General features: G+C 45.4%; 1 protein-coding gene across 1 annotated transcript; it reads left to right on the top strand.

Annotated features, from left to right (window-relative positions):
• Positions 1 to 2,511: 2,511 nt before the first annotated feature.
• Positions 2,512 to 22,687, top strand: slc6a17 (solute carrier family 6 member 17). Its single transcript, XM_062542106.1, has 12 exons — positions 2,512 to 2,599; positions 8,731 to 9,145; positions 11,456 to 11,613; positions 14,084 to 14,210; positions 15,681 to 15,862; positions 16,497 to 16,607; positions 17,519 to 17,760; positions 18,393 to 18,585; positions 19,005 to 19,197; positions 19,773 to 19,932; positions 20,234 to 20,396; positions 20,743 to 22,687. Exons 2-12 carry the CDS (start codon positions 8,845 to 8,847, stop codon positions 21,109 to 21,111), a joined length of 2,199 nt encoding a protein of 732 aa, XP_062398090.1. The 5' UTR covers positions 2,512 to 2,599; positions 8,731 to 8,844; the 3' UTR covers positions 21,112 to 22,687.
• The last annotated feature ends 3,663 nt before the right edge of the window (positions 22,688 to 26,350 follow it).

Here is a 26,350-nt window from a genome sequence, read left to right as displayed (position 1 = left end):
CCCAGAGGCAAACTAGCATTAGCATGTGTAATATCCTGCACTTCTCAGAATCGTTCAATGCTCCATTCATTCACAGCAGTAGCGCACAAGCCATAGAAAACAAGATGGTGCTGAGGAAGGGGGGAGAAAAAAAACACTCGGCGTGAGTAACAATCATATGATCTTTGGTTGCCATAGCAACAGATCCTAGCAGTTGGCCCTTACAAGGTGAGTCACATGAGAGACCGGAGGCGAATGGGGAGCTTGCTGTACTTGTCCAAACACACACAGCCTTGTGATTCCAGGGAGGGGGGCAAAGGCAGCCACAAACCCCTCATGTTGAGGATGCTCCATATCACTGAGGACTGTGATATAATGCAGCACACGGAGCCCTGTATGACTCAGTCAAAAACCTATTTTCAGAGCAGCCTTGAAATCACTGCGACACCCTCGCCCGTCACAGACCCAAATCCTCTTTCATCGTGAGGGGGTTGAGGGCGTGGGGGGGCGGGGGGGTAGTTCTCCCCCCCAGTGTTTCAGCCAAACCTCCTTTGCACTCACAAGCACACTCCGGTGTGTGAACACTCCTGCACAGCCTCCCCTGTAACTCCACACCACCTGAGCATTAGTGCATTCCTCCATTAGCTCAACAAGCAAACACCAGCAGGCTTGCAGGGCTCCTCTCTCTCTCCTCCCGCGTCTCCAAGAAGGACCTCCAAATCCTCTCTGCAGTATTTACACAGTGTGCTCCACAACATCTGCTGCGGGTTGCATAGGGAAGGAGGGAGAGGGAGAGGGAGGGAGTGACTGAGGGAGAGGGAGAGAGGGGGAGCTTTTAAGGTGAGCCTCTCTCCCACATGCGTCTTCCCCTTCCGCTCACTGCAACGGACTGACTGTACCTGTTTGTTGATAGAGGGGGGGGGTCTGGGAGGCAGGCAGCTGTCTCGCCCTGCACACAGCTGTGGCTATGAGCCGCTCCTCCACCTACGGAGGGTGTGTGTGTGTGTGGGGGGGGGGGGGGGGGGGGAGGTGTTAGGTCACAGCTAAAGCCGACTCTATTTACACTCTCGGCCCATTCCAGACGGGGCTTCAAAGACCTCCAGGGATCCCTCCGTCACCGTTGCTCGGCAGTGACTCAAATCCCATGTTTTCTTTGGCCGCCTCTGACGCTCCTTATCTGAGATGGTCATTTGAGCTCTCAGCTGATAGTGAATGGTCATATTTGATCACCATTGCTCGATGACAACACAAATAACAAAGGCTGTTTATCTTTCATCATCCCATCCACAATGCATTACGTGACTGTATTCAGAGTTTGATATGAGAGATAGCCTAGTGATTCAGGATATGGTCTCACCATTTTCAATGTCCTGCAAGACAAAAAGTGAAAATGAGGGAAAAAAACAGGAACAATGGAATTGTAATTAAACAGTATGTGCTGAGCAAGATTAAAAAAAAAAAGCAGAGGTCTTGATATCAATCTATATTAAAGGCATTGGACAGAGTCACCACACCACACAGCATAACAGCAGCAAGGGCAGAGCGCATCCCGTGTGTCAAGAAGAGAGATGAGCCTGGCACAGCGTCAGGTCTTCACGGAGGCGGGAGGAAATAGTTAGTTTGATAGGCAGGTGATATATGGGCGCCTGTTTGTGAGGTACCCAATGACACACTCTGAAGCAAAATCCTCAAGGATACTAATATGAGACAGAGACTACAATAGGCTATGAAGTCATACATCACATTAATTTTGCATTTCCATGGTCACTGAATAATATAGCCCAATTGTAAAATATTTATCTTTTTCTCTGAGACCTCAAAGAGTAACATTGGCACTAACTCTGATGCATTCCTTTGCTTTAGCAAATGAGCATACTTGACAAAAGAGGAAATGATTACAGACAAGCTGTCAAGGGCGCAAGGTATGCTCAAAGTCACTGTTTACTTTGCCTCTCTGGTAAGACATGTGGTCACCAGCCGACTTAATGACTGTGACACTGTCTCTATTTCAGGTGTATCACACCTTCAATGAACCAAACTGGCAGCACACCCGGCTCACTTTGCATCTGTCCGATTGTGAATATATTTGGGAACGGTGATGGACATGTTTGTCCTGCTCTGTCGTTGCCTTCGCTTTATTTGCATTTCCAGAGAATACTACTGCAGATGAGAATAAATCCTATCCAACAGCTGCTGACGTAGATGCGCATGGTGATTCACGCGTCAGTACCAGCGTACAACACTGACTATCCATCAACCTACCTTCAGATTCGTGAGGAAAATATAAAATGGTGCATTGTCTAACTGGTTGTAATATCGGATAAGAGCTACACTGCAAACCAGATCTGTGACGTTTTTTTTTTGCAAACATAAGACAAAATTCTACTATTTTGAACTATCTGTCCAGTCCCTTGGGGTGTCTGCGTCAGACTTTACGTTTCGCTCTGGCTTTGGCACGCATCGCTGTGCGCCCAGAAGAAAGGCACGGCGATTGAATGAAGCCAGCAGCTTTCTTAGGAAAATTACTCATCACTTATCTTCGAGGATGCAGCCGTTGTGGGTGAAGTTTTTATAGGGGCTGACACCGAAGTGTTGATTGACACCTATCAAGACCGACAAGGTAAGATATGTTGCCATTGAGACTAAATGAAGATTGTCTACCTAAAAGACACCAAATTCAAGCGGGATTTTTGTAAATGACAAATGATTGTACATGCCATTGATGGTAATGGCATCCATTACAAGGTATCGATGTGTAGCTGTAATTCGAATGAACTATTGTACGGGTGTCAGTTACTTTGGCTTTGAGCTCTGCGCTTTGGAAAATTTGGCGTGACCGATGTTGTCCTACATTGCTTCTGAAGTGTATGTTGGCACCTGCTGTCACGCCTTTAAAATGATAACTTTACTTAAATAGTGCGACATGTTAACACTGTCATTGTAACTGCCCGGGCCTGCGTGAATTGTTTCCGGTTATTGAATTAACATCTTATGAGCAGTCGAAATGCATCGTAATTTGACCTTGACAATGATGCTCGTGACGACCGTAACGTCTGTTCTGCTTCAACCAAAATGCTTCAGGTTTACAAAACCTTCACAACAACAACGTTAGGAACACATGTGGTTCTAAATGAGACATTTCATCTGTATTTTCCAAATAACACACCTGCGTATCACGTTCTATATGACGTTTCAGGAGAAGGCTTAACAGCCTGCTGTTATGATATGCATCTCAAAATCATTTTGAACTTGTCTGGTTATGATCTGAGACAACACTTAAATGAACATAATACAAAATACTGCTTAATTGGTTTTAAAATCCCAACGCACATTGGTGCTTACGAAGCGCGTGACGCGCGTGGCTGGTAGCCTATTCATTCATGTTTTCATCGAGGCCATCTCCCGTATTACTGAACTATTAGCATTCGATTTTAAGGTTGGTCACATTAAAAAAGAGATTCATATGTAATAAGTAATATGTAGAGAGAACTTGATGGTCATATTTTAGATTAAATGAAATTGAATTAATAAAAAATGAACACATAATGAACTAAACACATAATTGATGAGAGTAGGGCCCCCTTTTGTCTACGGAAATAATTGCTGGTGTGCATATTAACAGTGACTTGTTGCTGTCACGTAAACAAAATATTATGATCTATTATATTATTATTAGTACTCCAGACAGGCTTGCAGGTAGCCTTTAGTTAAGAGAAATTGTGTGGGAGCAGGCTTTAGTCAGTTTCTTATGTCTTATGTATGTTAGAATGCTTGGTCAAACTTATATGTTAACTCAGAGAAGAAAAAAGGCTGCACTTTGCATATAAACGTGTTTTATTGCACAGACGTGTTTCGCGTCTGTGCCATAAAGTACATTTATATGCAAAGTACGGCCTTTTTGTCTTCTTTGAGCCTTTAGTAAAGCCAGTGCAGTTACTATTCAAAAATAGATTAAACACACAACCTGCTTGTTGTAGCCTATGAAGGTCATGAGGTGAATCAGATTGAAGGGCCAACCTGGATTCCACAATATTATTCTCCCAACTCTGGCATTTTACCAGTGGGTATCCACTTTATGTAGCCTACCTATTCCTTTCTTTCGTGAACTGATTTGTCTTCTGTGCTCTGACTGGTCTACTGCACTTTCCCCTCCACTGCATAGATTGTTTCTGTTATCTCTCCTTGAAGAGTTAATGGTATGTGTCAATCTCACAGAAACCGTCAGTTTAGAACAATGACCGTGGCTCCTGAGTTCTCTGGACTTAGACAAAGCAGGCATACAGGAGAGGAGAGTTTGTGCTATACTACCATTGCCTAGCAACCGTGACAGATAAAGCTAGACAACATCCCTCTCTGATGGCAGTTGATGAAACCCTAGTTTACCGAGAGGAGTAATGATTGCAGTGTTATGACAACAATATTTAGTGAGGCTTCACCAATAGCAAAATATCATAGATTACCAGCATGAGGCAGGTCCATGTTATATCAATGCATTTGAAGTAGCTGGATATGAGCACTCCAAATGTCAGTCAGCTCTAAGGTAATCTTTGAGTACTTTTGACTCCTATTGCTTGAGTTGCTGTGCTGGTGTAGCTTTTGACTAAAGGCCTTGCTGAGGTATGCTGCATTAGAACTCATGTGATGCATAGCTTTTGTTAAACTTCGGAGGGATTCGTTGCTAACGCAACCTGAGAACATGGTGTCAAAGTTAAATGATTCCAAACATGTTCTCCACAGTGTATCGCATTTTATCTTATGGCACTTCATGTGTTAGACGCCAGATCCACTTGCCCACATTTTATCTTGGGACCTACGCCCAAAAACCACAAGCTATGGCTCACACAAGGAGGTACTTACATTTTTGCCATCAAGGCAAAGGCATAAATCTTGGTCGAGTGATTGTGTGAATGTGATAAGCTGGCCTGACCATATCGTGACAAAGCGTGATTGGAGTTGTCATGGAATGTAATGTGCGTGCAGCTGAGCTGGACTCTGGGTGGGCAGGCCGGCCGGCCACCTCCTTAAGAAGTCTGTGCACACGAGGTCCCAGTGATCCTGCTAATCTCCCTGGGTCTGCCTCTGCTCTCAAATATCATCACCTTCCATAACAGCCTCGGCATTCACTCATCACATCCCAGTGACTGACAGGTCGATGACATTGTACTAGTGTAATCAATTCATTCATATACAGTACCTGGTTCAGTTGTATGCTAAGTGGCCTGCTTGACAGATAGGCAGAATAACAGTGTGGCTTAAAGTAGGCCAGTCAAAAATAACACCTGCCTTCTTTTGCTTTTGTTTAGATGAAGGAAAGGCCCTCTTTGTGCTCGCAAACACGTGATTTTCGATTGACTGTAAATCAATGTCGAGATGCGTGGCTGCGTAGACGCCGCTTTTGCACAGACGTGTTTCCTTTAACTAAACTAACAGTCTGCTGGAAATGGCTACTGATTACGCACTGGGATTTATGGATTTGCCGAATGCCTCAACCAAGTTAAACATGCACAATTTCACAGGATGATGAATCCAGGCATTAGAAAGTCTGAACACTTGTGACAAATCCCCTCACCTTCCAGGAGCTGCCATAATACAGCCAGTTCGTGCACAGACCATGGGACTCAGCTTTCCTTTCAGTAATCCAACAGCATTATTTCGAGATGTTAGAGATAAGTGCTCATGGGTTCTTTCATTGAACTATTATTCATTAATCATTTATCTAGAAATTCAAGCAAGCCCAAGGAAGGGGACTTTATTTTTGAGCCTGACCATTTTAAAAGCACAAGAGACCCTGTCTTAATCTTCCAAACACGACCACATTTAACCTCGGTGTGTGAGGTAACAACATGGTGGTTGTAGGCAGCTTTAATAACATCCTCCAATTCAATTTGATGACAAGTGGACATGTGCAAACACACCTGTCACTCCCGCAAGCCAACAAGGCTGTTCATCGTGTAGTTTTGTGGTCTAGGTACGAACCCCTACAAAATGCAAAAACAGTCTTTATGATGTATGGTGTAAAGCAATCTAGATTGTTCAGTTGTGGGTCTGTTGAATGTGAGATAGTGTAACTTAGTAGTTTTAGACCAAATTAGATTATGCCTCTTTAATATGCAACCCCAAATCAGAGAAAGTTGGAATGTTGTGTAAAATGTGAATAAAAACCGAATGTAATAATCTGCCAATCTCTTAAACTCATGTTTAGTTGCAAAAAGGACACAGACAACATATCAAATGTTGGAAATGACAAATTTGACTATTTCATGGACACTTTGTGTAATGATAAAGAAAGCAAAAGGAGGAATGTTTCTCAACACGACGGTTAATGAAAAAGAACATCCCAGAGAGGCAGAGTCTCTTAGAAGTAAAGATGTAGTATTCATGTGTAAACTTGTGAGCACAAATGATGAAACAATGTCATTTTAGTGCTTCTTAACATGAAATTGTGAAGTATGTGGGGAGTTTATCACCTACAGGCTATATTATTATTATGATACTCAGAATTAAATGCTCAGAGAATCCAGAGAAATATTTGCAAACAAGGGAAAGAGCAAGATAGCACTGCATCAAAACCAGACCTGTTTCAGACCAGTCATTGTATGGGCTCAGGAAAACCTCTGATAGCCATTGTCTATGTGCACAGTTTGATACTCACCTGCTGAGAAAAACAGGCTGACCATGCTTAGGGTGGTTTGCTGGTTGAGCAGCTTGTTAACAAGCTTGTTTGACCATCCTATGAGGGTTGACCAGTTAGACCAGCATAACTCTTACAAAAACATACCTTCAGCTGGTTTACCCAGCTTATGATGGTACAGTAATTCAGTTGGTTTTGCTTGTTGTACCACCTCAAGCTGGTCATTTTAGCTGGTGTTGCTGATTCTTGCAGACCAAAATGACCATCTTACACCATCAATGTCAAGCTTGGCAGGCTGGGCAACAGCATGACCACCTTACACCAGCTGTGTCCCACATGACAGGCTGGTCACAGCAGCATGACCAGCTTCCTCAGATGGTCATGTCAGCATGTCCACCTGGTGGCCCAACCAGCAAAGACCAGCTAAAATCAGCTTAAACCAGCTACCTGGTTTCCAACCATTGTTTTTCAGCAGGGTCATTTAAAAAACTACAGCCAAAATTGTATTGAGACATGATACAGAAAATACCACACTAAGGTAACATGAAAACAGGTCCTGTGGTCAGACCAAATCAAAATGTGCCATTCCATTCAGTTCGAACCCCAATATCTATGACAGTGTGGAGGAGTATTAGTGCCTACAGCGTCTTGCACATTTGGCAAAGCACAAACTACAGTATAGTATTCTGAATGATGTTGTATGCAGATTTTGAGCAACATGTACTGCCATCTAATGTCTTTTCCAGGGAAGACCTTGAATATTTCAGGAAAACAATGGCAAAATTGTTTTGTGTTTTGTGAATTCTGCACATAGTTGAACAGTAATTTTCCATAGAGGAAGAGTCCAGGTGCTACAATGGCTTGTCTGCAGCCCAGACTTGTCAAATGAGGTGCATCAAGGAATGAAGAACATGACTAAGACCAAGAATAGCCCATACTGTTGAGCAACAGAAATCCTGCATGGGGGAGTAATAGAACAACATATCATAACTCCAGAGACTGCTCTCCTCAGTGCTTAAACATTTATATGATTTTGTTAAAGGAAGAAGTGAAGCAGCACAGTGGTTAACATTCCCTGTCCCAACGTTTTTTGAAACATGCTGCTGGCATCAAATTCAAAATGAACATATATTTTCCATGAAATACACAAATTTTCATTTTCAACCTTTGAGATGTTGTCTATTGCTGCATTCACGTGCTATGGAAAATATGGTATTTTCCATTTGTGAACTGGTAGTTACCAGTGTGTTGTGTTCAAGTGCTTTTGTTGCCGTACTGTTAGGAAATGAGTAAATTGCCTGTCACTCATCACTAGAGACTCCTATTTACTGCTAGCTAGCATATCGCTCTGGGTAGGTAACACCATACCATAACAGCTTTTTAAAAATTGAAACTGAGTGTTAAAGCATTATATTACAATTGTCAATGACACAACATTGTATAGGCTAGGCTACAAAAACGATCTGCTAACAGTAGCAAAACATTTTTAGTAGTGCACAATGCTATCATTCACAACTCTTCCGCCATGTTGTTAATGTCAGAGGTTATCTCATCTCGGCAACTCGTCCATCAAAATATTCTACGAGTTGCTCAGTGGAAAATACCACATGAGATGGTGTTCATGTGCATTTTTGACCTCGGCTTTTGGTATTTACCATAATTACCATAGCACATGAAGGCACCATATGTCCTTTTTGCTGCTACATATGGGTTTAGAAGACTTGTGTATTATCATATTCTGTTTTTATTAGCATTTTCCACAATATCCCAACTTGTTCTGATTTGGGGTTGTACTGTTAATGGTGGTGTGGCAGTAGTGGTGTGTGTACCAGGCCCCTTCATCACTCACAAAGCTTGCTGGCTGCCTTATTAGATTCTGTTAGGTCCACCATTACTGACTGTGTGTTTTGTCACTCACAGAAACATAAGGTGAGGTAGAACTTTTGACACTACAAATAATCAACTCTCCTGTCTCCGGTCAACTCCTGTCTGATTATTCTTGGAGTACAGAATTACAGTGAGCACCAGATGTTTTAGAAACAGTCAAACGTCTAGCTCTGAGCTATCATACTTTTGCCTGTCTTTTTAAAAGCATCTTTCCCTGTGTCTTTTATTAACAGAACCAGGCAAGCACAACCCCTTATCACACAAGACAGAAAATACAAAGGGACACCAGCCGGTTTGGTCTTCAGCACATTCTCGAATCGACGTTGGCGACGCGGTGACCCTCCACCATGAGGAAGCACAGCAAAGTGGCCCTGCGGCAGCAGAGCAAGGACAATGTGACGGAGTCGGTGGCGGACCTCCTGGCCCTGGAGGCCCCCCTGGACTACAAGAGCAGTCAGATGAGCATGAACGTGCCCCCGGGGGGCGCTGCGCCCAAGACCAAGCCCTCCGAGCCCTCGCCGGACGACGAGGAGGACGGACGCCCCGCCTGGAACAACAAGATCGAGTACATTCTGGCCCAGGTGGGCTTCTCCGTGGGCCTGGGCAACGTGTGGCGCTTCCCTTACCTGTGCCAAAAGAACGGTGGAGGTGAGTCACTGCTGTTGGGTTTTGTTGTTTGTTGTTGGTTTTTTTTTTCACTGCATGCACCGGGGATGCTGTATTCATCTCCCTACTAAGCCCGAGTATTGAACTGCTGGCCCTGATGACACGGCCTGGAGATAGGCCAGGAGATTTATGTTACAAACCGTGGTGTGGGCGGCATGCCGTGCCGGAAGCGTGGCTATTTTTGTCCTGTGGCCATCTGAAATATAAAGCTGTTCCAGCCCCATGGCTATTTGTAAGCAAGACACGGGGCCATAAGCAGCACTATTCATTCTTGATCGCCTACAACTCTTTGCGTTCTGGCACCGTCTCTGGCCGGTTTGTCAGGCTCTCTAGATCAGAAGGCTGCCTTTGTGATATATGCTGTCAGTGTCCCAACGTGGCCTTCATAAATACCTGTCGGCCCCTTTTAAAGGCTCGGAAATATAACTTGCATTGTTTAGGAAGAGCAGTCGCCATGGGAACATGTCATTGTGACATCAGCTTGTGAGGAAAAAAATGTCTTGTGAGAAAATGGCCCATCAATTCTTATTCAAGACAATAAAAGGCGACCTTAACGTGACCTCGGTAAGAGAAATTGATGTATTCCTCCAGGCCTTGTATGTACATAGGCTGGGCTCTCATGCCAGTGTGTGCAGCAAGGAGTATGTCACTCGCTAATATTGCTGCTGTCACTTCGCAGGGCAGGAATTAATAGGCGTGTGGGTGTTATCAACTCCTGTCCTCTCTCTGCCCATTTTCTCGCTCAGAAGATGGATCACATTTGGCGGGAGGACCACATTAGCTGATAACTGGGCCTGTGATTTCCTGGCTGTCCACCAGTGACAGACAGACTTTATCCCAGATCTTCATTTATCGCACAGCTCTCTCAAATGTCCCTCTGAGGCTCACAGAGACCCAGAATATCTAATATGTTCTTTTCTGTTCCCAGTTGTTTTACTCTCCATTGCTATATGGGCAGCATTTACCTTTTTGTATTGTAGGAGGAGCAGCATACGGCCTCAATGTGTGTGTGTGTGTGTGTGTGTGTGTGTGTGTGTGTGTGTGTGTGTGTGTGTGTGTGTGTGTGTGTGTGTGTGTGTGTGTGTGTGTGTGTGTGCGTGTGTGTGTGTGTGTGTGCATGCATGCGTACATGTGTGTATAGGTGTGTGTGTGTGTGTGTGTGTGTGTGTGTGTGTGTGTGTGTGTGTGTGTGTGTGTGTGTGTGTATGTGTGTATGTGTGTGTGTGTGTGTAGGTGTGTGTATGTGTGTGTGTCTGTGCGATTATAAGTGAAACATGACACCATAATAGTCATCTCCCTCGGGCCCTACCCCATCGGGTAACTATGGAGCTGGTGCCATCCAATGACATCCCAACTGCCCCCCACTCCTCCCCTCCCCTCCCCTTCCTTCTCTCCTTTCCCCTGCTCTCCTCTTCAGCAGCAGACCTGCAATTTCCCTTTCATTACAGGCCCGTGTAAATAACACAGGAGCCACACAGAGCAACACTGAGTCATCAAATGAGACCTCAATCAAATCAATATTGTTTTCATATCCTAGTGGTTCCGCTTCATTTTAATAATCCCTTATCACAATCAAAACAGTAGCCCTCACTTGAAATCATAAGCCTCATTTGTGTTGTTTGTAGTTTACATATTTGGATGTGCTATTTGACATCAAACATTGCCGTCCCGCCTAGTCTGGGGTACAAGGCAGACCAATTTTCTCTAGATGAAAGCAACAGTTACCATGGTACCTTCTGACGTCATGGTGATGTGATTTGGCTTGCTGCAGCATGGCTTGATGTGGTGTAAATTTCATCAGGTCAAATGAAGTTTAGAGTAAAGGGACAGGGGCAATTTCAGTAAACGACTGTAGGTGATGACGGCAGACACCTTAATTGTAAGCTGCTGAGGCCATAAAAAAGTGTAGGGAGCCAATAGGTCAAGGTCAATTGGGGCATTGGTAGCATCATGGGTAAGGTAACCTAAAAGCTAACCACTCACTACCAATTGGTGGGTGGGTTTAATTCCCACCTTCTTCCGTTGTGGAAGGCACTTAACGGCAGGTTGCTCCAGGGACAATGGGCCTTGTGATATAATACATATGTAAGTTGCTCTGGATGAAAGCGTCTGCTAATTAAATAAATGTAAAATCATTGGGATGAAGCCTTAAGAAACTTCTTGTATGTGTGTGTGTGTAGTTGTTGAGTTAATTATTTAAAAAATGCTTTTCTGTGGTTTAACTCATTTGTGTTGTTGTATTGAAATGAATGATGGTCACGCCAAAAAAACTGAAGCTTCCATCTCTCCCAGGTGCATACCTGGTGCCGTACTTTATCCTCCTCCTCCTCATCGGAATTCCGCTCTTCTTCCTGGAGCTGGCGGTGGGACAGCGGATCCGGCGCGGGAGCATTGGCGTGTGGAACTACGTGTACCCGCGCCTGGGGGGCATCGGAGTCTCCAGCTTAATGGTGAGCTAACGAGCGCTGACAAGCTTTCCTGCTGACACACACAGACGGCTGTCTTTGATCATTTTGGAAGCAGCACGCCACGCCATTCATAGCTCCCAACTGAAAACTGTGTATGGGTGTGTGTGTGTGTGTGTGTGTGTGTCTGTGTGTGTGGGAGTATGTGGAGGGGAGGGTACAGGCCGCTGGGATGAGTCACGAGCACAGCCCCCGGTCGTCGTTGTGACATCATCCCAGCAGCCAAACAAAGGCCCCTGGCGGTGTTTAGCTGGTGCCAACGCTGTTCTCTTAGGAGACAGATGCGCTGTGCAGGGCCTGCCGAGGCGGCCAGAGCCTGTAATGTGTTGTTCGTTGGGGGTCAACACCAGTTTATGGAATTATGCAACGCACACATGTCCTGAGGGGAACTGTCCCTCCAGCCAGAGTGGCCATGGTGAACGTTGCATCAGGCATTACAGAAAGTCACATGACCTCACGTTGCCACCTTGTAGGGGGACGCGCACTGATTCTCTGGAAAGGTTACGGTCCAGTAATGTCATTTAGTGAGCTGAGTTGAAAGCAGATGGATTGTGCTTTGCTTTATACAGTAGGTTTTGCACTATAGGTATTCCAACTAACCTCCAACTCTTCAAATTGAGTTGGAGAGATGTTGCATCCTGCAAGCTGAGTATGTGATCTTTGCACTTGAAAATGAGTAGAGCTGTGTATCTAGAGACAGACACCACTCTCTCAGTCTGACCACACACACACTCACTCACTCGCTGGGCCCTTACCATTGATTTCACACATTCTAATGGACATTCAGATGTGCCAATCCCGACGGCAGTTCCCGCCAGAGGCAGCTAGAGAAAGGGAGAGGGAGAGAGTGTGAGACACACGGACGAGTGGAGTCTACGACTGACAGCTGGGTGGTGTAGCTCAGGGTTAGGTGAGCCTGGAGCCGGAGAGGAGAGAGAGAGAGAGAGAGAGAGAGAGAGAGAGAGAGAGAGAGAGAGAGAGAGAGAGAGGAGCTAAAAATATCCTGCAGGGATGGCGGAGTGGGCGGAGAGAGAGTGCGCTTTAATAATTTAGAGAGCTTGTGACTGCAGCGGTGTGACGCAGACGCTCTGGCGCTCTCTCTCACTCTCACGTCCCTCCAGGGACAGCGCAGGGCAGGGCATGGGAGAGGAGAAGAGGAGAGGAGAGGCACACACACACACACACACACACACACACACACACACACACACACACACACACACATACACACACAACCACCATCACTACCCACCCACCATCACCTGCATCCCCTGGCACTGCACTGACACACATCCCCGCACCTGTCCTCAGACTAACAAGCACGTTCCGTAGACAGACGTTCCGTACGGTGTGCATCATTAGTTTTATTTTGAATTTGACACACAGAGAAGTGATCAACGGTAGGGCAGAGGTGGGGTTAAGCAGTCATAAAAAGCACAGCATGGCTCCTTTATGGGAGTCGATGTCTTGTTAGGACATGAGCAGAGTGACATGGAGGAGATTACACTAATCAGGTGTCATGTAGGGTGATGCTGTTGCCTTTGATGTTGACTTTTTTGCTGCACCAGGGAGGATTGATGATGCAGTCCATTGTTTGTAGTTGAGTTGTCAGACATTCCTGACTGTGGTTGTCGGTGTTATTTAAATATATATACATTTTGCTGTTCGATGGTTTTTCATGGTTCTATTAGAGACTACAGGAGGGCTCAAGTTATGATTTTTTAACAGCCTGGCCCAAGACCTCTGACCTGTAAGACTGAACAGGAATGTAGAACCAGACTGACATGTCTAACATCTGGGCAGAGGTGCACAGGTGTTGTTGACTGCTAGACCCATATGGTACATTGTGTAGCTAGTGATGCATTTTCAGTGTTGAAGCATGTACTGTATATAGTTAGTCCCATAGTTATAACAGGGAATAGGGTCTTGCTATTTTACCAACAAATGTGTGACTTATGTGTTTGGGTCAGTGTCCATTTATCTACTGACCCAGTTATGTGATCAGAGAAGAAGGTAGTAGATGTGTAGTAGGTGTGTGTGTGTGTGTGTGTGTGTGTGTGTGTGTGTGTGTGTGTGTGTGTGTGTGTGTGTGTGTGTGTGTGTGTGTGTGTGTGTGTGTGTGTGTGTGTGTGTGTGTGTGTGTGTGTGTGTGTGTGTGTGTGTGTGTGTGTGTGTGTGTGTGCGTGTGTGTGTGCGTGTGTGTGTGTGATTGGCATTTTTGTAGGTCAAAATGAGTTCAGCTTAAATACCGAGAGTGGAGTGAGGTTGTGAACATTGTGAATATCACTTTTCTCTGAGGCAGCAGTATTCCAGCCCAGTGTGGTCTAGAGTGGAAATGGCTTCCCCATGTGCATACTACAGTAATGCACGCACCAGAAATGGACACTCTTTTTTCTCTAAGTAGTGTGGTGTTAACCCCAGACCCCCACCCTTCCGCTCTTCCTTCCCCCCTCAGGTCTGTGCTTTCGTGGGGCTGTACTACAACGTCATCATCGGCTGGAGCATCTTCTACTTCTTCCAGTCCTTCCAGTACCCTCTGCCATGGAGCGAGTGCCCCATCAGGAGGAACGGAACCCTGGCCTGTAAGTGGGGTGGGGGTGCAGACGTACAGTAAGTGTGTGTGTGTGTGTGTGTGTGTGTGTGTGGGAGGGGGGGGGGGGGGCACAGACGCGAAGAGCACACGTTGCGTATGGTTTGTCCGCCTCCCTGTGTGTGTGTGTGTGTGCGTGTGCGTGCACACCTTCGTGCGTGCGTTTGTTTGTGTGTGTGTGTGTGTGTGTGTGTGCGTATCTCCATACTATGTATTCAGTGCGCTAATGCTCTCCGCTGAGAGCAGCTGTCTTTCTGCTGACTGCAGCCCAGAGAGGCCCAGTGCCGTAGCGATAACACACAGAGCTTTCGCCAGGCCTCGCAGCTTTGATACTCAAAGTTATTTTTCGCTGGGCTGTCAAAAGATAGAGGGGGAGAGAGAGAGCGAGAGACCCAGGATTGCTCATTCCCAGAATGCTTTGTGCCGCATGCAGACGTGATTGGCGGATGCGCTCAGTGGCTCGGACAGAGACAGACGCCCCGGGCCAGATTCGCCCCACACTCCTTGCGGTGGCCACAGGGAAATATTGCAAGAGTTAGAGTTCAGGGAAGATACACTGAGGGATAATAAAAATAAATATGTCCTTATCTGATCTCTATACTGCATGCGCATACTTTTGTACGATATATATATATATATATATACATATATTTGAGCCACAAATCACATGGAAGAAGAACACACTATTACTCAAACACTAAACCATGAGTGTGCAGCCTTATCTGCCTGAGGCCCATTGAGTTTTTATTTTTGTGCAAAATATATTTGACTGTAATCAGTTGACCTGGGTCTTTAGATGATTACATAGTGCTATGCGCTGTGCCCGTTTGATTGGATTAAATAGCAGCAGCCATAACAGCCCCCTGAGGGTACGTTTATCCACCCACGTGCTAGAGCATGGTGCAGTGTGGGATCTGCGTGATGTGGGGACTCAACGGATGTACATTAAAGAAGGAACTCTTAATCTCCTCACAGATAACATGTAATAACCTTGATGGGGCAGGTTGGAAAGCCCCTCTCGGGTTTTAGGACAGGAAGAGGGATCACTGGAGCACACAGAGTTTGATGTTGGTTGTTTTCATTGTGGTGCAGCAGAAGAGACTAAAGGTGTTGTTTCCATCTTCATCAGAGTCCATGAATACCCATAAATACCTTGAATATCAGGAATACCTATTAGGAATACCTATCGAAACGTTTTTCTATAGCACCACAATAAAAACAACCAACATCCAACTCTGTGTGCTGCGGCGATCCTTCTCCCTCTCCACATGATCGGTCTTCTCCCGTGAAGCACCAGACTGGCGTTCAGAAGCGCAGTGGAACTGCCCTTTTTTGACTTGCAGCCTCTTCTATCTCTTTGACCCCTTACATTTGAGTCCTGTTTAAGAGCGGGCGTAAGTGTGCAGGAAATAGGGTTCTGCCCTCCCAGTTCCCTTATTCTTCATTCTCCTCCCATTGGTAGATCTGGAACCAGAGTGTGAGAGGAGTTCAGCGACGACATATTTCTGGTACCGTCAAACCCTCAACATCACCAGCACCATCGACGACAGCGGAGGCCTGAACTGGAGGATGACGCTGTCCCTGTTGGCGGCGTGGGTAATCGTCTGCCTGGCTGTGATCAGAGGCATCCAGTCCTCTGGAAAGGTAAAGAGGTCACGGCGTGACATTAGCGCAGATGTCTGTGCCAGAAGATTAGTCTGATAGAGCATCATCAGAGACTAAAGCACTCTGGTGAAAAAAGGGTCCCTCTCTGACGGCAGGAAATGATCTTGTGTCTTGCCGCAATGTGTGACATTTGTGGTTCTTCTTAAAGCACAGTATACCATTTTTCCTATTAAAACTGTTTTAATGCTGGACTGGATTTTCATCCAGAAAAAAAATGTCATCTCTCGCCATTATTTTTGTTTGTCAATAAATAATGCCTTGTCCAAATATAGCAGGCAAGAGTAACCTCAGTACACGTGAAGACACACACACACAATGTGAATTCAACCGAGTCACTTTAAAGTGGTACCATCATGTATTATTTATACAATCAGCTCACTAGAAATCATGAGCCTAAACAAAGAAATGTTAAAAAGCTGCCATTTATGTCCTTCACACTCTTGCCTTGTCTCTTCATGCCCTTCTTGGTGTACCGAGGTCTAGGCTTCTCGTGTTCGCAAGAACGTGTCTCCGGAGAGATAGATTGACGTTGCACCTTTGTGAACATGAATACAAATGGACTGCCCCTCGGTCTCCATAGTAACGCGGTTGATGTGTTTTTCATCCTGGTCAGGTGATGTACTTCAGCTCGCTCTTCCCCTATGTGGTCCTCTTCTGCTTCCTGGTGCGCGGGCTCATGCTTAAAGGGGCCACGGACGGAATAGCCCATATGTTCACACCCAAGGTGAGGCACGGACACACAGGGTGAGGAGGCACACTCAATTACACGCGCACATGTACAGGCACGCACATACAGATGTATGTTTACACACAGGTGCGTACTACGTACACTGAAAGATACACGTACACCCACACAACAGCTGCAGTTGTAGTGGCACCCCTTTTCTCCTGAGCGTACTGTAGTCTTGTGGCATTGCATATATGCACAACCTCTGTGTAGAGTCAGTGCTCCAGGGATTCATTTGCCTTCACGTGTTTCGCTTCACTGCCCTCCCGGTGGAGAAAAAGATGTGGGATTTGTTGCCCCCTGGTGGTGAATGCACACAGCCTTACTCTGCCTTCCAAACTCCTTAAAAATGTGAAATGGATACCTTCTTTCCGTGTCTTTTGATCTTGGTCCAGGTTTTTCCTATTTGGCACTAGAAATTAGAAACATTCTTTTCCTGTTATGAAAACGAAACTCTCTTGAGATTGCGAATGAATGATGCATTACAAATTAATCATCAACAGCCCATATTCCATTTAGTCTATCTTCTAATATTGGTATTTATTTTATTTAGGCTATATGACTTAACTCTTAACTGTTCATTTGAGTGTTAACACAGTGTTTATTGGTGCCATCGTAAGTCTCTCTGGACATAAGCATCTGCTATAACGATAAACATAAATATAAGCATCAAAAATGGAAAACAAAGGCACTCTGTATTGGAAAAATATCAAAAAAAGTCTTTAATAAAGCATGCCAAAACTGTTTTAAAAAACATGGACCTACACGTTGCGGCCATCTTGGCCTTCTTCAGGGCACAGAGCCTTATGAATATAAGCGTGTTGTTATATAAGGCTTACAGTATAATGTTGGGCTTTGTCCTGTGCTGTATCTCATCGCGTGTCCCCCCTCCGTCCTCCCACGTCCAGCTGGAGAAGATGCTGGAGCTGCAGGTGTGGCGTGAGGCGGCCACCCAGGTGTTCTTCGCCCTGGGCCTGGGCTTCGGCGGCGTCATCGCCTTCTCCAGCTACAACAAGCGCGACAACAACTGCCACTTCGACGCCGTGCTGGTGTCCGTCATCAACTTCATCACGTCGGTGCTGGCCACGCTGGTGGTGTTCGCCGTGCTCGGCTTCAAGGCCAACATCATGAACGAGAAATGTGTCGTCGAGTGAGTGAGATCAGGCCACGGCCACTTTTAGGAAAGAGCGAGCTCGCGGCAAAATGCCATGGAAAAAGCTGCGACGTGTTTCTTTTGTCTTTGGAATGCATTTGTGTGTGTTGTTTTGTGATGTTTATCCACTCTTAGCTCACAAAGTGCTCAATCTGATATTTCTGTATTATCTGGATTACACTGGGCCCTCTATGTGGAGAGATCAGCACTATAACGGCATTATACGGATTATAAGCATTATATGACTATCATTATTGCCAAGATGTGCTCTCAAGCATCCATGTGTATATACATATATATATATTCTTTTGAGTAACACATTTTTGTAAATAAAGTATGTTTAACATCAAGTCAGTTTTAAGAAAAACTAAGTCAGTCATATAGATATTGTGAATGCTGAGGCTTAGCTAGTGGTCCTGACTGGGTCTTTATCCCTGTTGTAGAAATGCAGAGAAGATTCTGGGCTTAGCTAGTGGTCCTGACTGGGTCTTTATCCCTGTTGTAGAAATGCAGAGAAGATTCTGGGCTTAGCTAGTGGTCCTGACTGGGTCTTTATCCCTGTTGTAGAAATGCAGAGAAGATTCTGGGCTTAGCTAGTGGTCCTGACTGGGTCTTTATCCCTGTTGTAGAAATGCAGAGAAGATTCTGGGCTTCCTGAACACAGGTGTGCTGAGCCACGACCTGATCCCTCCGCACGTCAACTTCTCACACCTTTCCACCGAGGACTACGCCGAGATGTATGGCGTCATCAAAACGGTCAGAGGCGACAGCTTCGACCAGCTGGGCCTGGACGCCTGCCTGCTGGAGGATGAGCTCAACAAGGTGGGGGCCATTTTTTTTAATGTTATTTTCAAAAGAGCGGCATTTTCTGTTGCACTGCATAGTAGCAAAGGTGTTTTATTGTTCATCTAGAAAGCTCCTTTTATTTAGTTTGTGACACTGTGACAGCCATTGGTATTCATCGTTAATTAGCACAGTCTTTGCACACAGAGCTTCTCGTGAAATCCACAGCCTCCATGACTGTGGGAAGCCATAACTCATGGCACGCTCTAATTATCAGGAGTGGAATTTTCCACTTTTTGTCCCAAGTGTGATTCAGCCTCGTCTCAGTCGATTGCGTCGATCCTTTTTAATCCCCCTTCTTTGTGTCCTTCTGTTTGTCTCTGTCTGTCTTTCCCTCTGCCTGTCTGTCTGTTTGTCTGTCCATCTGTCTGCCTGTCTGTCTGTCTGTCTGTCTCCAGGCAGTACAGGGCACTGGCCTGGCCTTCATCGCCTTCACCGAGGCCATGATTTATTTCCCCGCCTCGCCCTTCTGGTCCGTGATGTTCTTCTTCATGCTCATCAACCTGGGTCTGGGCAGCATGATTGGCACCATGACTGGCATCACCACGCCCGTGCTCGACACGTTCAAGGTGCGCAAAGAGTACCTGACAGGTGAGCTCCTCTTTCTTCATTTCCTCCATCTAAACACTGTTACACGTAGTGATTTGGACTGGCATTATAGGGTTCAGAAGTCAGCAGTCAACAGCACAGTTTTACCCACTAAAATGTAATTCCCAATGAACATGACTTGATGACCTGATTGTTTGGTTGCTCAGGGTACACATCTGTCTACTCTACCCACCACATAGATTAGAGTTTTCCCCAGACTGCAATGTTTTATTGCAGCTGGAATATAAGGAGAATTTCAGAAGCATTTCATCAAGTATTCTGATTGAAAATCATTTATTTACCACTTACTAGTGAGCCCACTCTCCTAGTTAATACAATGTTTCGTGCAGAACTCTATGTGTACAGTAGATGTGTTTTTTGTAGTTGACAGCTGAACCCCTTGATGCTGGGCCATCCCTTGTGTGTTCTCACAGCTATAAATTGATGTCTGGCACCTCTGCAGACTGTTTAGGATGTGACCCCCCTGTGCTCTCTCTCCCTCTGTTTCCTCCCCTCCCCTCCTCTTTTCTCCTCTCCTCTCTTCTTCCCCCTCTCCTCTCCTGTCCTCCATTCCCCAGTGGGCTGTTGCATCGTGGCCTTCTTCTGTGGCCTCTTGTTCGTGCAGCGCTCGGGGAACTACTTTGTCACCATGTTTGATGACTACTCTGCCGGGCTGCCACTCACCATAGTGGTCATCCTGGAGAACATCTCCGTGGCCTGGATCTACGGCAGCAAGAGGTGAGCAGGGTGTTTACCATCACGGGGGAGTGGGCTCAGCTGCAGACCTGCCCTAGTGTTTACCCTCCAGGGGGACTACAGATGCACAAAATCAGTTACAAACACAACTGAAGTGCTGAGAATTCATTAGTTGTTCATTTTGAAGAAAGGAGCAGATCTGTGTTGTTCATTGTTTCCAAACTTGAGATAGACAGAGGAGCTAAGCTTGATCATAAAGGGAATGGATGGCGGTATGAAATGGTTCATACATTTGGCACACTGCTCATGATTTTCTCTCCCACTCCCCCCGGTGGACGGGCAGGTTCATGCAGGACCTGGAGGATATGCTGGGCTTCCGGCCGTACTCCTTCTATTTCTACATGTGGAAGTACGTGTCCCCGTTCTGCCTCATCATCCTCATCAGCGCCACCCTCATCGAGATGGCCCTCAAGCCGCCGGGCTACAACGCCTGGGTACAAGAGCTGGTCAGTGTCCTGTCAGGTCATCTTGCAGGATTATGTCTGAACTGAGATTTGTTTTGCTTGTGAATTTCTGTTCTTATACTGACAAAATGATTACAACCACTCCACAAGCTACTGTGTCCCTTATTTCACAGTAGCACATATTCATGATCTACGGACTACCTTTGTATTTGATTAGAAGATTTTATGTTTTTTATGGATTTTTAATTTGAGTGATAAAAAATGCACATTAAAAAGGTTAATGGAAACTGGTGTAATTCGCATGTAATTCAGTCCTAACCTGTGTGCACAGTCTGGCCCATATTCCTCTCCACTGTCTTCTCCTCATGCCTCTTTCTGTCGTCTCCAGGCCACGGAGCGTTTCGAGAGCTACCCCACGTGGGCGCTGGTCATGTGCATCTCCCTGGTCGTGGCGGCCATGTTGCCCCTCCCTGTGGTCTTCATCCTCCGCCACTACCACCTCATCCCGGACGGCTCCAACAAGCTGTCCGTCTCCTACAAGAAGAGCATGATGAAGGACATCTCCAACCTGGAGGACGAGTCGCGCTTCATCCTGGGCAAGAACCCCAGCGAGACGCCGTCGCCCATGCCAACGCACCGCGCCTACCTGGGGCCCGGAAACTCCTCGCCCATCGAACTCACCACCACCTCCATCTCCAGCCACGGCTACGGCACCAGCAGCCAGACCACCACCACCGGGCCTAAGACCGACTTATGATTACTCTAGCCCCCTTACACACACACACACACACGCACACACACAAACACACATGCACACACACACACGTGCACACACACACACAAGCACAGACAGGGTAGAGACAGAAAGAGTGAGTGAGACAGAATGCCATACAAAGACAAAGATGAGACAGGAAGGCAGACAAACAAACAGACAAGACAGACAGACAAGGAGAAAGAGAGAAGGAGATGTCACAGCACTCTTCACACCTTACCCCTTAAACGAGCCCAGTGCTCAGAAATAAGCAAACTGCCTCTATAGCAGGGAGCTCCAAGCCAAGCCCATCCACCCCGACACAAAACCCAAACTCAGTCCCTCCTGCTCAGTTCCCGAGGGCCTGTGCTGCTACCGCTAACGCTAACTCTGCGCCACTCAAGGCCAGGTTGGTCGTGTGCGACCTGTCGGCTTCAGCACTGCACTGCAGGCAGTGTGGAGATGTTAGCCACTTGGATTCAGACCTACAGAGATGTCACGTCAGCCAGGTCCAAACCCTCCCACCTCTCTGTGTATCTCTATGTATCTATCGGCTCAGGGTAAGGTGTCCCAAACGCTGCAATATATACAATATATATATATTTTCACGCTGCACTGACAATGCAGTCTCCTTGCAGAGGTTGTCTTGGTGTTGTAACAGAGCTCACTTTTTTGAGCCTTTTCTCCCCTTAACTGAAACGAAAGGAAAAACAAACAACAAGGATTGTTATTTGTAAGCCATTGTAGTTCACAACATGCTGTAGAAAAGATGGAGATCCATTCTGCTTCTCTTCCACAGCATAGCTTTGCTCTGTTGCCTTACCAAATGGAACAAGTACATGGGCCTTTGTAAAGAACTTTGGAGCACAGCAAATGTACGTGATTGGAAAGGGTTCCCCAAATTTGGAATGTTTTAAGTACATACACACCTACACAAGCACATTTAAATGTAAAAAAAAAATTGGTTGGTAAAACTAAAAGTATTTACGTCAGCCTGTGTTAAAAAAAAGCCCTACCCTTTTGGCGGTATCTTGTCAGTTTTCAGTGTCAGAATCTGGAGGTCCGTAATATCTTCGATATCTTCTTTAGACATCTAGTCGTTTTCGTAGAGAGACTTTAGATTGAAAATGCACTGTCTCCCATACCAAAGCACAGACATCCATCAGAAGGGTGAGAATAGAAAAAACTACTATACTATACTATTCCTGATACTACAGTACATAAATGCCCTGAAGTCACTGCCAGCACACCTTAAGACCCACCGTGTGGTGTAGAGCATGTTTTCATTCACAGGTAAATATTCAAATGTCTCACTCTAAACATGTGACTGCTGTTTTCCATAGTGGAGAACAGTCAGGAAAAAAAAGATGTAAAATTAGCTCAAGGGAAATAGAAGACGTAGTCTGTGAAAGGTCATGTATTTAAAAACTGAGATTCTTCTATTTCATCTATTCTGTGTGCAATAAGAAATATTTAGTGCCGTGCAAGCTGTTACCATTTGAACTTTTTTTAGTTTGATTAGCTGTTGTTGTACTGTAGACACATAAATGTATACGTGTGCGTGCGTGTGTGTGTGTGTGTGTGTGTGTGTATGTATGTGTAGAAGGGGTGGGTGGGTGGGTGTATATTTTTGTTGCCGTTTCATTGTGTTGAGAAAAGAAACAGGAAAATAACTAGCTTAGAAACAGTAGGCCCCCTCCAAAGCGTTAGACACAAAACAGTTCAATGCCTTAAGCAGAATTGCACCTTCATGTAGGCGACACCTTCGTTAAACGGAACCGCTCCATTCTGAGACTCGGTGGACATGTTTTTATGAGCTGGGAAGGCAGCGGGTTGGGGCAGAGCCAGGGAGGGAGGTGGCGTGGTGGCACAGGCTGTAGTGAGCGGGTTGATAAGCGAGTCACTGGTGTGTTTGATCAGCCGGCAGCTAGGAGCATCTCTCCCTGTCTGCTCCCGCGACAAGTCACAATGACTCCAGTATTAAAAATAGACGTGCTTTACCCAGGGGAAGAGGCGTCAGAGGTAGGCAGGCAGGCAGGCAGGCAGGCTGCTCCTTAATGAAGCCTTGGCGGAGGCAGGGAGATGAGAGAGAGAGAGAGAGAGAGAGAGAGATGCTGAGGGAGCTCCAGTCCACACACACAAACGTACAAAGACCGCACCGTAAAGGCCAAGCCGTGTTTTACAGCAAAATGCTATATAAGGAAATAATGACCCTAGACTCAGACACAGACAGATCAAAGACAAATCCCACCCCCACCCCCATCGTCCCTCCATTCACCTAAAACGTAATGAGAAGCCTAATTGAGCACATGCTTGTCTAACTAGAGAAATCCTCCCTTTCTATTGTGGATGTGTTTTTTTGGGGTATCTTTTCAATATAGACTTTAAGCTGGAGCCGTGAGTATGGTCCTGCAGTGTAGTCCTATCACCACAGGGTGTCGCCCTTCACCACTGTGCAGGGCATTTGAAGGCGTGTCTCGGTGTCTGTGGCCTACCTTCACAGCGTCCAAGGGCACTGACCTGATTGTTCAAACGGCTCAGCACAGCTGCACGTTAGTTTAGTGCCTGAGCGTGAATAGCCGCAGCCTCTGTGTTCTTATTGGTCTTTCCATTGCCCTCTGTAGATGCAGCCATCACTCCTGTTTGACAGACAGTCCGTCAGACAGACACATTCACCTTGTGCACTTTATCATGTGATGAGTCCCCAGAGTTGCGTAACAAGCAGAGATTAATGATATAATAACACCCCCCCCCACACACAAACACACACACACCACCACCACCACCACCCCACACACACAAGCCCAAATACACACACAAATACAAACAGAGAAGCACACACTTGCACACACACCAGCTCTGCTACCCAGAACCCAAAATTGCACATGGTGACAGACAGATGTATAACCAGGCCACCAGCGAGAGGTCCATTTTTAAAATGTCTGTGATTGCCACTTAGGCTGGACAAGCAACTCCCCTCAGTGTCGCATCAACATAGACAGCAACAAATATTTGCTAAAGTTTGACAAACGATAGCTCTGTCAACGTGAAGCACAAAGATACACTGAACTAGAATTTAGAGGTGAAGCACAGCACATTAGAACAGTATAGCTGACTGAATATCTCTAACTTGCACAAGCAGCATTTGTACAAGTTTTTTTTTCACAATCTAGAAGCACATAGCTTTAAGCTTAAAACAGCAGTGAGACCAGCTAGATGTTTCTGTTATCCATTTAAAGTTGTACTGGAATATACTGAAACTGTAGTGTGATGTTTCAATGGTGCATGACGGTCAGTTGAACAAAACACTGGTCCATTCATTAGGTTTACAAAATATTGTAATACTGGCCTGTAGCTAAGGACTTTTGCTTTTTAAAGATTTTTGAGAAATTGCATGGGAGCACAATCTTCTAGGTAGAACTTGGCTGAAGGTTTTGAAAAAGTGAATCGAGAGGAGTTTCTCGCAGTTAATACCCATTCCTAATTGATGTCAGCCTATGTTTTCATATTGATTTAATGAGCACAGAATGACAATACATTAGGCACTTAAACAATGTAAGGTTGATGTCCAAAGTTTGTAATGCACTCTTTAACCATTCCGGCTTACCGTCCACCATGGACAAGTGGACATACAGTATAGTGCAAACGCTAAGAGAAATTACTTGAAAATTATTCATGAGGGATTGATACACATCCTGTTATGTTCATGAGTGATCCAATCATTTCTCCTCCTTGTGCGCAAATCCCAGAAGCTCAGCTCGTCGCCAGTTAGAACACTTTTTCCGGTCTCTCTTCCCAGGCTCTGTGGAGCAGCTGTGAACGTGAGCGGTGCCCATTCCCATAGCGTGTCAGACAATCTGGCGGGGACCAGACCATAATTCGGTGCTCCTATACCTTTTTGTGCTCTGATAATACAAGCTAAGAAACTCTGACTCTGTCTGTGCCCACATTAGTGCCACTTGGTTTGGCATTTCATTTGGAAACAACTCTGGGGCCTCGGGATTTGTTGATGAGGTTTCCCCATCACTGAAACAAGCAGATCCCCCCCCCCCCTCCCCTTTCAAATTAATTTGTTGAAAGCACAGTTGTGATTTATTTATTTTTTTAGTGATTCTAGAAGCCATTGTATTTGTGGTTAATTAACATCTATATTTATGTAATTGTGAAATGAAGCTGTATATGTCGCTGTACATTATGTCAAAATGACCTTGAAAATATATATATATAAGGAAAAACATATAGGGGTGACTTATTCCACCCTGTCTTGTGTATATAATGTTTCTGTACAGTATTTGAAAAATGTAAGACATTTTTGGAGTGTTGTGCAGTACTGTATGTAAGTGTTGTGTGTTCAAGTGGGTTGGCTGATTTCTAGTCCTAACTAGTAAACCTCACATTTCATGTGTGTGTGAGTGTGTGTGTGCGTGTGTACATGTGTGTATTTGTGCCAGTACACAAATACTTGTGTGAAAGTGTTTCTCTGTTCATTTGTGTGTGAGTGTGTTCATGTCACCTTCCCAAATTGCTGTGTTGTGCGTTTGTTAGAAAATCATGTTGTTGCAATTATGCTCAACTGACATGGGACCATTAACTTCATATGCAAAGCATCCTAGTAAAGTAGTTATTGTTATTCAGTATGACAAACACTATATATCAGTCCTGTCCCTCTAGCCTGCTAGTGTAGAGTTGTGTGTTCAGTGCTGGGCATGTTAAGTTAAAGATCCCAGTCGGTTTGACCCTGTCCTGTACATAACAGTAACACTTCTATTCACTGCTCTCCAGGTTCAGCCTAGTCTACCTGGCTAACGAAATGTTAAGTGTATCGTCCTGTCACTGTAGAATAATAATAAGTGTCTGAAATGATCCACACACCCTTTGTTTCCTAATATTTAAAAAAATAGCAGTGGGGCAAGTAAAACAAGTAAACAATCTACTGTCAGCACTTGTCAACGGTGTCATAATACTATCTAGAAAAAGTGCAGCTGTATGTACCGTGAATGTAAATGCACTTTTGAAGCCCTCTGGAAAGAGTTTTTGCGTTCTGAAATCGGTTTAGTCCTATAATGCTTCTTGTGAACCTCAAAGTCATTTTGCATAGTGAAGACCTGACACTTGCACTGTTATAGTCTGTGGAAGCAATATTTTTGATGTTTTGCATCAAACTGTAAGCTGCACTGGGGCTGAGACCACAGGGGCTGAGAGGGCTGCTGGGTAATGGAGTCCTCAGTGGGGGGAAGTGCATCTC

The sequence above is a fragment of the Sardina pilchardus genome, chromosome 7 (assembly GCF_963854185.1).
Source record: "Sardina pilchardus chromosome 7, fSarPil1.1, whole genome shotgun sequence".
Lineage (NCBI taxonomy): Eukaryota > Metazoa > Chordata > Actinopteri > Clupeiformes > Clupeidae > Sardina > Sardina pilchardus.
The sequence above is the reverse complement of the archived record's forward strand: the minus strand, read 5'-3'. Positions and strand labels throughout refer to the sequence as shown.